The sequence below is a fragment of the Haliotis rufescens genome, unplaced genomic scaffold (genome assembly GCF_023055435.1).
Source record: "Haliotis rufescens isolate VD_foot unplaced genomic scaffold, xgHalRufe1.0.p SCAF_32, whole genome shotgun sequence".
Taxonomy (NCBI): domain Eukaryota; kingdom Metazoa; phylum Mollusca; class Gastropoda; order Lepetellida; family Haliotidae; genus Haliotis; species Haliotis rufescens.
The window spans coordinates 2,326,769-2,339,901 of record NW_025964024.1 but is presented as its reverse complement, the minus strand read 5'-3'; the positions used below and the strand labels follow the sequence as shown (position 1 = coordinate 2,339,901).

Below are 13,133 nucleotides of genomic sequence, written 5' to 3'. Positions count from 1 at the left end.
GTAATTTATTTTAATTATACACAAAAAGTTTCATGTAATCTTTTCACACATTATCATTAAAAGTTATATAAAATTATTTCTAAACATATGGTTGTAAAACAAAAAATCGAATAACGTCAAAGTCCTACTTATTCAAAGTAGCTCACGAATCAATGAAAAAGATAGTTCACTTTATATTTACAAAACGATATTCATTTTCAGATTGAATATGAATGACTACTGAAGCAAATGAAAGCCGCATCCGGGTTAGCCTGTCTTCCACTGAATAAGGATCTTCCATTGTATGTTAACTGTTATGATCTACAGTAATAGATCAACATAATCTACAAATATCTTTTGTGACATTCTGCAAACCCCTTTCGGTTATAAGCACAATGGATCGCCACCTGTTGTAAACAACGCGATAGTGAGCCCGACTGTATGGGAGACGGTATCTGCCGGGACGGGAATGAGTGTCCGCCATTTTGTTTACACAACACAATACATCAACCTCGCTGAGCCGCTACCGAGACTTCACAGCTAGTCCCGCCATGTCATGCTGACGAGCCCCAGGCTATAAATAGCTGACGGGGCTAAACTGACCACGTATCATTTGCAAATGTTCACCAAATTGCACTGTCACCCGTTAAACAATATGTCCAGTTGAAGTAAATTTGTTTCGCTCTCTATGACACCCTACCGCATATCTTCTCTCAACTACTTCCTGTATGCACACTGCGCATGTGACGGTAATCTTCATAGGCTCGATTATCCATACAATGAGTTTTCCTTTTTGTGAGTAGGCTCAGCTGTTCTAACGAGTCCTGCCATGCGTAAACCTTATTTCCGCCTAGTAATGCATGATGGTTACAGGAATGGGCGCCATTTTACCGAATGTTCCCGAAGTTTTTGTGTTCTGAAATCATAGTAATACGTACTTTTACAGCTTTTCAAGTAAGTCCACAGTTTTGCAGAACTGAAATGAAGGTTTTATATGCTAAAATGTACAGCCAAATAACGTGTTTTTGAGATCGTTTCAGAACCGTGCTTGTGTTTTTGAAAGAACATACGACTCTAGCATCTGTGTGGCCAATATCACCTTTTGATATCGAAATAAAAGATCTACGTATATTAATTAAAGCCTATTTATTGTCGTACCATGACTGTGTATTGATATTTCTCATCCAAAGTGAATTTGTTTACTCGAAATGCCGATATTAATATACCGGAAGCTCAACAAGTTCAACAAAATGGTGACCCCCAAAATGGCGGATACTTTTTAGGGGACTCTTTGTATTAGACGTGGAAACTAAGAAGATTTTTACATCGTTAAGAATACTCATTGGACTATATGATGCCACAGAAATAATTGTTTTAAAGAAAATGGACAACCATTATAAGTAGATATCTAGATCAAGTTTATGTTATTCCAAAAATGCAAGGTCATTTTTCTTTTGGCTGATTTATATAGATTTTACTCACACTCAATTCAACAATTCACCGACAATTGTTTATGGTTTATTTTTTGGGGGTTATTTTAGTTTATAATTTCATGACTTTTCTGAAAATGCCGATTTGACTCACTTACTGAAGATGAGGGTAGAGCAGAACTCCTAAAACCGATGAATGTTTCAAGATGAAAATTGCTATACAGATCAGTCTAGTGGTGAACTTGTGCCTTTTGATGATTTTGGATTTTTAAAAATAATGTTTTCATGACGACAGGTGTGAATGTACTGAAAATAAGGGTAGTGCTCGTTTCCGGAGCAGAAAAAAATGACTATATCTGGATGAAACTTGCTACGCAGATGGTGGTGAACCTTTGATGATTTGGGATTTTGAAAAATACTGAAGGGGGGGGGGGGGGGGATATTTCTTTACTTCCGCAAATCCTTGGAAATCTTATTGTCTTTTCAATATTTGCTTATTTGTATAATGGGAATCACCTTGGATTGTGTCAATGAAATGTCTTCCTCGCCATCCCTTCGAATATATTGACTTGAATGTTTTTGTATACTTTAGAACCGGGACGATGCAATTAAAACAGGTTTCAATTCAGAGAAGAGTATATGTGCTCGACGTTGTGTTCGAGCATGCATATTAATGATTTGTTAAGTAAGTAAACATTCGGACAATACAGCTCAATACAGGCGCAACCATTAACTCAGATTTTTTAATTGAAACAAAATGAGGGGCACGGGTGGCCCAGTCGTCTTAGGCGCCGCTATTCGCTGTGCAGAGTTGCGTCCCTTGGGCACGCCAGAAACCTATGAATATTGGTTCGAATCCCGGTTCGCCCCGATTATGTTTCTAGGTTTGTCAGCACAATACCCGTGCTCGTGGGGTTCGCCGAAGTGGTAAACATCTGAGACCTGCATCATTTGGGGCTTTCCTCCCACATTAAGCTGACTCGCCGTGATATCACTGAAATAATGTTAAAAGCGGCCTTAAACCCAACTCACTCACTCACTTGAAAGAAAATGAATTAGTGTATTTATAGTACTCACACTCGACCGCGTAGGTTGTCGAATGTGATCAAATTCATTTATGTTACATTTAACTCTGACCACGATTCGCTCGGGCGGAATTATGTTTCTGGTGTGCCAGAATCCAAAGATCGGCACAACGGAATATATATATTACATAGTATATTATTAGATTAACATTTCCAACTTTCATTACGAAGGCTGAAAACGAAACGGTTCCGTAATCAGCTCACGGAAAGTCGACAGCTTGCATTAAACAAAAAAAAAGACCCTTCATATGATCTATTCGTCTGTAATAGTTTCTGTGCATGTTTCAGGGTATCAATTATTGGACGCGTTGACACCCTTACCATGGTGATTGCACAAGAAGCATAAATGATTGTTTAAAACAAAGAAGTGGGACATGACTTCTTGTTATTTTTTAGTTGAAATAGTTTATACGATCATTAATTCTCATTCTCTTCACAGGCGATTACAGAATAAAATATTTGGAGTATTTTTGTGATCAGCTTTGTCAAGACTTTTGTCTATTTTATATATCTGTATTATAATACATGGGGGCCATATATGACCATATTCCAAGTTGTGCTTAATCCCTATTTGTATATATGGACCAAGAGTGAAAACATACCAGGTTTCATCACCAAGGACGCACTGTTGAACTGGTGCGTGTTTCCCCTAGTATTAGAAGAAGCCTGATTGTTTTTCGTTGCAGTCAGCAATATTCCACCTATATCACGGCTGCATGTAAATAATCGAGTCTGGTCAGTGGTTGATATTATCAGCCACGCCCTAAGCTGTATGGCTACGGTGACACCAGTCGACCAATTCACCGGGCGTGACTATCTGATGCTCTGTAAGTCTTATGACATGAAGAACGTATTGTGATCTCCAAGAGGAGAAACCTGAGTGTTAGTGATGGATTTTCTTCAGATGTGCAATTGGAGAGTGGAACTCTTGTTTGTTTTATTTTTAAGGCCACACTCAACAATTTATCAGAACAACAATCGAATCTGGATATGACAATCCACTGATTGATATTATGAGCAACGACGCCGTCGGAGTACGTTGCCAGGCAATTAACCAAGTCACCGAGCTTGACCACGCTGGCCCATTCATAAATCCGCCTTCTGGTGTGTGTGTGTTGGGGGGGGGGGGGGGGGGGGGGGGTGTCGAGGAGCAATTTTAATTCAGGCTCCGACTTTGTTGACAGCTTGTCCTCAACTTCGACGGCGTGGATTATTTCTCACAATATAGATCACTGGATTGTCTGGTCCGGACTCGATTATTTACAGGCGGAGTGCGGCAGTAAACCATGACCCCACAAACATTGATATGCATGCAATATTTAAGAAAGTGGCATGGTCGATGGTTTTATGGACCTGCGTTTCCGGTTTTTGGATAGTGTTATGTAGATATTTGACAGTGGCACATGCCTAGAACTATGCCTGCCGCGACCAGTAACCAATGGAACCTGAATGAGTGAAACTAGAAGTTGATGAAGTGAGCAACCATTGGGATAAACACTCTGACTGATGCCCAAACTGTTCATGGTCTGTGGAAGCGACAGGTAGAATTCATACTCATCATTCATTGTGCCCATACAATGCCCTTAACGACAGATCATCTCATGCCATCCAAGGGACTTTTATACTAAACGCTGTCATTTCTGTTTTCTCTCTGCAGCTGCTTTCAATTCCTTATGTATGACGTCACATATCGCTACTGCATCAGCGAGCACAATGACCTTGCTGACCCATGGCAAGGTAACGGCAACAACACAAGCACCCACGACATCTTCCACTACGATGTCATCGCCAGCAAATCCCCCGTAAGTGCATTGTGAATGTGGTTTGGTTTAACGCCGCTTTGAACAGTATATCAGACATTTTCAGTTACATCATGGCGTCTCGGCTTGAAATGGGAGGAAAATCCGAGGTGATGCTCTTATTAGGAATAAGTCACTTTGGTGAAACCCTCGGGATCGAGTATGGTGTGGACAAAACGATAAACATCAGGTTGAAACGGGATTTGAACCTAGGATCATAGGTTTTTGACCCTCCAAAGGGACGCAACTCTGAACAGCGACACCAACACGACTGGGCACGGCTTGCATCCGGAGGTGTGAGGAGAGTCTGAGTATATTATTGCAGTGATAACACCATCATTACATGCGTGCCACTTTTATTGAAAATTAAGTAACATCATTCTGAAACTGAAAAGAATTATGTTTCCAGGACGAGAGAGCCACATATTCGCCCAACCTCCACACTTCCTTTCCGGAGCAAAAATTCGAAATGTCATAATCCTTGCAATATATTAAAATACGAGACAGTTCCAGTTGCATCTGTAAACATCTATAATTAAAATATAATTATTTTCGGCTTTTGAAAACAACTACTTAAAGCAAGGTTTGTTTCAAGAACAATGAAAACGTTATGTTCCTGTACTTCTGAGTAAATCGTCTGAAATAGGTACCCAGGCAATATTTGCTTCAGTTTCGTTGTTTTTAGTGTTTTGAAGCAATATATAGACCTATGCCTGTCTGAAATTTATATCTAGCTAACTATGAACACAGGTAAAATAAACTTTTGACATTAAATATCAGCCCACTGAAATCAAGGAAGAAACGAGGAACCCTCTGCTGAAACCTTTCAAGAGCCAGTATTGTGTTGTTTCCAAAAGACATGACAGCCATACTGAAAATTATATAATTTTGGTCCATTAATGCACTCCGTCAATTTTTGTATTATCATAATATGTCAAGTATATGGTATGCATTTGTTATGATGTGTCTTTTATGCGTTTTGTTAATTTGTGACCCCGCCATGACCTTTGAATGTCATATCATATGTACATAACCCCCTTTCTGTAGATTTGCTTATTTTTGCTGCCCCCTCCCCCCGAACACACACACACACACACACACACACACACACACACACACACACACACACACACTCACAGAGTTTCCGAAGCTGAATCTCAATCCAATTTAAGATATGGCGACCATATCGAGAATGACACTTGTCACTCAGTCATTTGTGCACTATCTTTGTAAAAGTCTGAAAACATAAGTCACGTGACAGGACGAGCAGGGCTCACCCCCACCCCCACCCCCTGAGTATTCATTGAAATGTTTTCAGTCAAGTCTGTTGGCAATTTTAAACCAGTGAATTGACCTTGATTTGCTTCTGTTCACGTGCTGCCCCAAATGTGTTACTTGATTCATAAGCTCACGACAGCGATACAAGTTACAATAAAGGAGACGTAGTTGTTTATTGGCACTGCTGTGGAGGTTCTGTGTACATGATGCCTACATTCCGTCAGTAAAGACAGATCTATGAAGACGTATAGGTTAGCAAACAGAAATATGTTACATTAGGCATGTGCGGTGTGTCGTAATATGTACGTTCATGTGCTGAACGTGTTGAAATGAACAAAGTCTAGCACATTCATTCATAATATAATATTTTTTGCAATACAGTCCATTAAAGAACCGATGCAATGTAACAGATCTGATAACTTTCATAATGATTTCAACCCGTGGAGATCCAGGTTAGAATAGGTCTTCAGCAACCCATGCTTGTCGTTTTTTAAGAGGTGACTATGCTTGTTGAAAGAGGCGACAATCGGGATCGGGTGGTCAGGCTCGCTGACATATCAATCAGTGGAGTGTCTGGTTCAGACTCGATGTTTTTCACTGACGTGATATAGCTGGAATATTGCTGATTGCGGCGTTTAACAACAAACAAACAAACAAAACAAAAATTCCTAATGATTTCTAAAAGCTTTTGTTCATATTTTCAATCATGTTGAAAAAGTTCTACCAACTTGTCTACCAAACTACAAGCTGTTTATGGTTCATTGAATGTAGATGCTGTACACTTGTGTAGAGTTGTTTATCGCTGCATATTATTGTTTATCCTCGTGTTGACCAGAATGATCAATCATGCCATGCATGCGTTAGAGGAGATACAAACCTTTTCAGTTTAATTAAGGTTTCAATGGAAACAAAATCAATTACATTGAAAGAACTGTTTTTTTAAAAACATTTTCAACATATCAGCCCGCCAATAGACACATACTGAACTATAGAATATTAAACATGATTAAAAATATAGAATATAGGTCTTCAGCAACCCATGCTTGCTGTATAAAAGGCGACTATGCTTGTCGTAAAAGGCGACTAAAGTGATCGAGTGGTCAGGGCCTCGCTGACTTGGTTGATGCATGTCATCGATCCCAATTGTGTGGATCGATGTTCATGATGTCAATCACTGGGTTGCCTGGCCCAGAATCGATTTTTACCGACCGCCGTCATACAGCTGAAATATTGCGAGTGCGGCATTAAACAACAAACCAATCAACCAATCCAATAAGGGTCAATTGGAATGGACGTAAGGCCTTTACCCAACCTACTCTCTGCAATAGATTTATGTTTTATTATGGTATGTTCGGTGTTCTGACGGGGGGCTAGCTTAGGTCGACTATAGCAGTAGGTTGGTGAATGAGACATGTGCGGGATTCCCGGGCGATATAATATAAAACGCCAGAGAACTACTAGTCTCGAAACTGATTCCATTCCGCGTGAAAGGCAAAATAGCGGTGACACCAGGTGTTCGCGAACAGGGTTAGCATGTGCTGCCCTACCTGTAGCTCCCGCCACTCATACATTGGTCGCACCCGCCACTCACAATTTTCATTAAAACTCGTTTCTTGCCTGACACTGCACGGCAGTACTCCTGCCATGCGACGCCGGCTTGTTTGTTTGTTATTTAACGCCGCACTCAACAATATTCCAGCTATATGACGGCGGTCTGTAAATAATCGAGTCTGAACCAGACAATCTAGTGATTGACATCATGAGCATCGATCCACGCAATTGGGATACGATGACATGCATCGACCAAGTCAGCGAGCCTGACCACCCGATCCCTCCCGTTAGTCGCCTCTTACGACAATCATAGTCGCCTTTTACGGCAAGCATGGCTTGCAGACAAGAACAATCAGAATTACTCACGTATAGGAAACCGGAAATAAATGTGGACAACCATTTCATATTGTTGATATGCACAATGACGTTAATCCTTCAGTTCCGGAATCGTATCACTGGGCAGGGTTTTGTATTGGTTCGTGTTCTAGGACATTGACTGACTGTCATCCAAAATGACCTAAAGATGCATTTCAAATTTGGTTAAGATATAGAATAATGTCCTTTCAAAAGTTGATGAAATATTGAAAATGTACTAATGTTATTTGTCTCATGTAAAACGCCTGCTGCGTTAAGCTGACGTTGCCCCCGTCCATAAGAATAATGTGGCTATAGGCTTTGGTTTCAATACTTTCCTCAGTCGACAGACATGTAGATTTCTTAAATAGATTTGTCAAATTGAGTGCTGCATCTTTTGTTGTAGAAACTACATTATATAAATCGAGATGAACAGGGAACCTTAGACTTATATTTCGAATATACAATTGTTTATGATTATTTATATGTATGAGGGAAGTTATTTCTAAACTGTATTTATTATTGTGTCGGTAGCCTAATAGGCTACAGTGGTGGCTCGATTCCCGTCTGAGTTTTTGAAGTTGGACATGGTTGCTAAGAGCAGTATAAAACCCAGGTCACTTGCTGTGATTGGTCGTATTGTATATGTAGATGGCGAGATACTACTAAAAGCTCAATATTTTCTGCACCATGTTTCAGCAATAATATAATCTTTTTCAGACCTTCAAAGGCAAGGCTGCTGTTTAACTCCGATGGAAGTGTAAAACTGATGGGAGACCTCACCCAGTTCCCAGGGATAGGGGCAGACAAGAACAGCCACACCCTGGTTCCCACGGTGGGTCCTGATGGCAAGATGACCATGCTTCTAACTCCATCAGACGGACGTGGAAAAACCTTCATCCTCAACCCAACCAACGGCGGAAGCCTTCCCAGCCCTAACGTCATTGTAACACCAAACACGCTTGTTTTGGGGAACAAGTCGGCAAACACTCTACCCTCAACCTCCATGTACATGCCAAAAATACTTCCAACACCAACACAGGTGGCCAGTAAGTTTCCACAAGCCCAACTTATTCTTTCAGGGGAACAGCTAAAAGTAGCTTCCAAATCTCCACAAATATCTCTTCTGTCCACTTTTAAAAGTGCGCCAGTGCCTACTACCCGTGCAGACGAGTTTGTGACACATATGCGGATTGATCCTTCGGGCTCTGTTACTTCTACAGTCAGGATTCCATGCTCCAGTTCTCACAACTCAACCTCCACGGCTGCATCCGTGACTCAGTCAGCTCCTGGCACTCTTCCAGGTGCAACCGCGGTGTTGAAACACCTAGCTGAAAAGGTTAGCACCATTAAGAAAGAACCGGAAGAGAATACCTCTCATAGTGATGCAGCTGGTCCAAGGTCTAGTCATCCAGGTGGACCCGAGTCCAAATTGACCAATGGCAAAGACTTCCCTTGCAAGTTTACCAACAACCAGTGGACTAGACTCAACAGCGTTCTGCCAACCAGCGCTCCTTCCACTGTAGTTGTGCCAAATCAAGGGCAGACTGGCGTTGGACATAAACTAGTTAGCACGAGCGCTTTCCCTCAAAGTATTCCTCGAAGGTACATGATTGTACCAAAGAATACATCTGGCGCTATGGAACCGCCTCCCGACCGCCCCCAACCTGCAGGCAATACGACAGACGTGTTTCCTATAACCTCCACTGTCACATCATCATCAACAATGATCTCTAGTGCTGTACCAACGATGATGTTTCCACACAATTATGCTGCAAGTTTGAGTGACAAACGTCCCTCTATGGCGCCAACCATCAGCACCAATATAACTTTGCCTCCCCCACAGCCTTACCCGTTCCTGGGAACCGCCCCCCGGAAGGTTGTGTATCCAATGAACTATGATCCTGTTAAGATTGCACCTTCTGTAAAGCCAACACCGACGCCAACTGTTGTAAAACTGTTATCTACTTCCCCAAAAGATGTGTGTGACAAAGAAAGTTTGACTGATGGGTCTGAGAAATATTTGGATGCTAAGACGGGATGCCTGACATCTGACCAACTGCAGCAGGGCCCTGCAGACCCCGACGATGGTGTTTTGTCAATTAAGATAGACTCAGTATTTTCTTTGGCCGTGAAAGAGGAAAAGCCGGTTAAAACTAAAAAGAAACGTTTGAGAAGTAGCACTAGAAAATGTACTTCAGGGGATAAAGATGAAGATGAGTCTCCAAAGAAACCCGAAGTTGTCATCAAGCAAGAAGCTGGTGTTGAGTCGGAAGTAAAACCATCAGCTAGTGAACCTGAAATTGTCACTTGTCCACCTTCTTATGTTGTTCTTGAACAGTTGTCACAGAGGCAGATTGAAAACCCCAAGCGACACATCATTAAATGTTCCAACTACTGTAGAGTCAGGACATTGAACTTTCTGTGTACACTTGGCTTAGTAAACTGTGAGCCAACAGTGCACATTAGAAAATGTGCATCGAACTGTGAGTCAAGGGAAAACGTGAACCCAAAACGCAAGGAAGTGCAGAAAAGTAAACAGACACAACTGTCACAGTGTGATTCGTCTCTCGATACTAAACCAACCAAACGTGAAGAGGCATCCGGCCCTGAGAAGCTGTCCTCGGCTGGAAGGGATGTTTCTAAGGTCTCGGCTGGAAGGGATGTTTCTAAGGCCTCGGCTGGAAGGGATGTTTCTAAGGTCTCGGCTGGAAGGGATGTTTCTAAGGTCTCGGCTGGAAGGGATGTTTCTAAGGCCTCGGCTGGAAGGGATGTTTCTAAGGTCTCGGCTGGAAGGGATGTTTCTAAGGCCTCGGCTGGAAGGGATGTTTCTAAGGTCTCGGCTGGAAGGGATGTTTCTAAGGTCTTGGCTGGAAGGGATGTTTCTAAGGCCTCGGCTGGAAGGGATGTTTCTAAGGTTAGGAAAGTGGAGAAACCCACAAATCCGAAGATGATCCAAACGGTGATCAAATTTACAAAGATTGACAAAGAGGGTAACAAGGAAAGTTCATCAAAATCAGAGACAGTTCCCGCATCAGCAACAGCTACATCAGCCCCACCCACCACAGTGGCTAGCATCACTGCTGCAGTTCCACCACCTGCTAAAATCCCCGTGTCCTGTGGTCCAGCCATCTCTCAATCTGTAAATACTTCAGCACTCCCCAGCCTAAATGGTGTACCTTTCCGACCGTTGTTAAATGTAGCTAAGGGCAATGTGGTTCCAGGTAAATCTACATTGAGGCTTCCATGTACTATCGCATCCAAGGTGCCGGGTTTTTTAGACACGTCAAATGCCAACAAGAAACAATATTATCTGTTCACAGTAAATGGACAGAATGTTTTGGTTCCAATTTCCAATGACGTTATGAAACCAACTGCGTATATGTTGAAGGGAAATACATTGAGCGCATTATCCAACACGACCTCAGTCACAACGAACACGCCAACTGTATCGACTGCCGCTGGTGGCCCGGGAAACAATCTTTTAGTACAGAGACTTACAACCGCTTTGCAAAGCCAAGCTCTGAAACGTAAGACCGATACTGTTCCTCAGCATACACCGCCTAGTAAAGCATCCAAGCTGACAGAAGAGAAGGTGGATACAGTCAAACCCACCCCGGAACAACCAGCAGGGATTCGGATCAAGCCCGAGCCTGTAACACACGGGTATGGGGATGAAAAACCCTTGGAATCAACACCCAGGAAAAAGGCAAGGAAACAAGAAGTGAAAATCAAACAGGAACCCGTTGATACTGAATGGCGGGAGGTGTGGAGCACTAGTGCCGTGCCAGTGGAGCATCCCGATAATGCGCCGACTCTAAAGAAACAGTCACCAACGTCTACAACAGTGTCAAGAGATGGCTCTGCTTCCACGCCAGGAGGGTCGCGGTCTGAGGATACCATGCCTACTCTTCCCATGATGCAACTTCCCAGTACGAAAGACAGAGCTCACAAGATGGCTGCCCACAATGACCGCGTGGAGCGTCTCAAGGCTGTTCTGAGGCAGAAGGAGAAAGAAATTGAGGATTTGAAGAAGAAAAGGGTGGAGGATGATTTCTATGGTATTGACGACAAAGAATGTGACACACACCGAACGCTAGAAGACGTGAAACATGTACATACTGTGAAGACTGAATCTGTGTCAAGATAGTGGTGAACTTCAATGGAATGACCAGAAGTCCTTACAATAATGTCATATAAATAGTCGAATAGTTATGTGTCAGCAATTTCATAGATTACTGTAATTTACTGTTACGTTGTTTGTAATATCTGTGATAATTATATGATTTTTATATCATTATTATTTAATATGACATAATAGTTCCATATGAAAATGTATTGGGTGGAGAATACACCCTGATTTGTGAGGCATGCCAGTTCCTTTATCTAAAATCAGGGTTATGAGAGTGTTACTCCAAACGGGATTGCAGAATATTTAGGAACCATGAATGTATCACAGTGAAATCATATGCATCAAAATGTTCATCGTTCAAAGTTACACAACAAGCACCTCCCAGTCTAAATACCAAAGATTATATCAGTCAAGATGTGAAGTACGACACGTGCTGAACAATTCCATGGACGTCGTACAAAACGCTTACTGTTATCGCCTCATATGCTCATATTTCTGAAACCTAACCAGCAACCCATGCTTGTCGTAAGAGGCGACAAACGGGACTGGGTGGTCAGACTCGCTGACTTGGTTGATACGTGTCATCGTATCCCATGCGTAGATCGATGCTCATGATGTCAATCACTGGATTGTCTGGTCCTTAATAGATTATTTACCGACCGCCGTCATATAGCTGAAATATAGCTGAGTGCGGCGTTAAACAACAAACATAATTCTAAGAGGATCACATAATGCTGACGTGAAGAAACTGTTGTATATGTATATCCAATGCTTGAATGGCCGTACGTTCTTTGCATAATCAACTGCTGTGTTTTGTCAACATGAAACATATTAATTGTTTTCATAAATTTGTATATATTTCCACATGTCCTAAGTTGTACCCCTTATCTGTGCCGGAATCCGCTGATCGCTATTTCTAATCTCAGATTTATCCCGATTATGATCCTTGGTTTGTCGGCATTATGTACCTGCCCGTCACAGCTGACACTTGTCGTAAGAGGCGACTGACGGGATCGGGTGGTCGGGCTCGCTGACTTGGTTGATATATCCCAATTGCGTGATTCGAAGCTCATTATGTCAATCACAGGATTTCTGATCCTGACTCGATGATTTACAGACCGCCATCATATAGATGTAATATTGCTGAGTGCGGCGATAAACAACAAATATACAAACAAACACAACTGACAGCCGTGGTATAACTGAAATACCGTTCCTGGCACTGTAAAGCCCAACTCCAACCCACTGCACATTTGTGGAACAAGAAGTTTTGTGTATGTCATTTCTATCACCTACATCATGGAACATGTTGACATTTTAAATAACACTGTGTAGGTGACACTACTCCCAGACAAATGATCACATAATTTCTTCTGATCACTGTCTGATATTTTAGTTACGCCTCAGCACCCCTCAGATGATGACTCTTTGTTTCCGATAATTGAACGTGAGTATTGCCATGTTTACACTGCCAGTGTTAGGACAAGATATTGTCTGGTTTTATTATGTTCTGTATGATTGGATA

General features: G+C 42.0%; 1 protein-coding gene across 2 annotated transcripts; it reads left to right on the top strand.

The window, feature by feature from the left end:
• The first annotated feature begins 776 nt into the window (after positions 1 to 776).
• Positions 777 to 12,717, top strand: LOC124152077 (flocculation protein FLO11-like). 2 transcript variants are annotated; one of them, XM_046524824.2, is made up of 4 exons: positions 777 to 933; positions 4,152 to 4,296; positions 8,197 to 10,312; positions 10,394 to 12,717. In XM_046524824.2, exons 2-4 carry the CDS (start codon positions 4,172 to 4,174, stop codon positions 11,624 to 11,626), a joined length of 3,474 nt encoding a protein of 1,157 aa, XP_046380780.2. In that variant the 5' UTR covers positions 777 to 933; positions 4,152 to 4,171; the 3' UTR covers positions 11,627 to 12,717. The 2 variants fall into 2 exon arrangements, with proteins under 2 accessions (XP_046380780.2, XP_046380779.2); XM_046524823.2 differs by having other exon boundaries at positions 8,197 to 12,717.
• The last annotated feature ends 416 nt before the right edge of the window (positions 12,718 to 13,133 follow it).

Coding starts and splice junctions, on each gene's coding strand:
- LOC124152077 (XM_046524823.2), top strand. CDS start 4,172: ATGACGTCACATATCGCTACTGCATCAGCGAGCACAATGACCTTGCTG. Junction 4,297..8,196: donor TCATCGCCAGCAAATCCCCC/GTAAGTGCATTG, acceptor AATCTTTTTCAG/ACCTTCAAAGGCAAGGCTGC.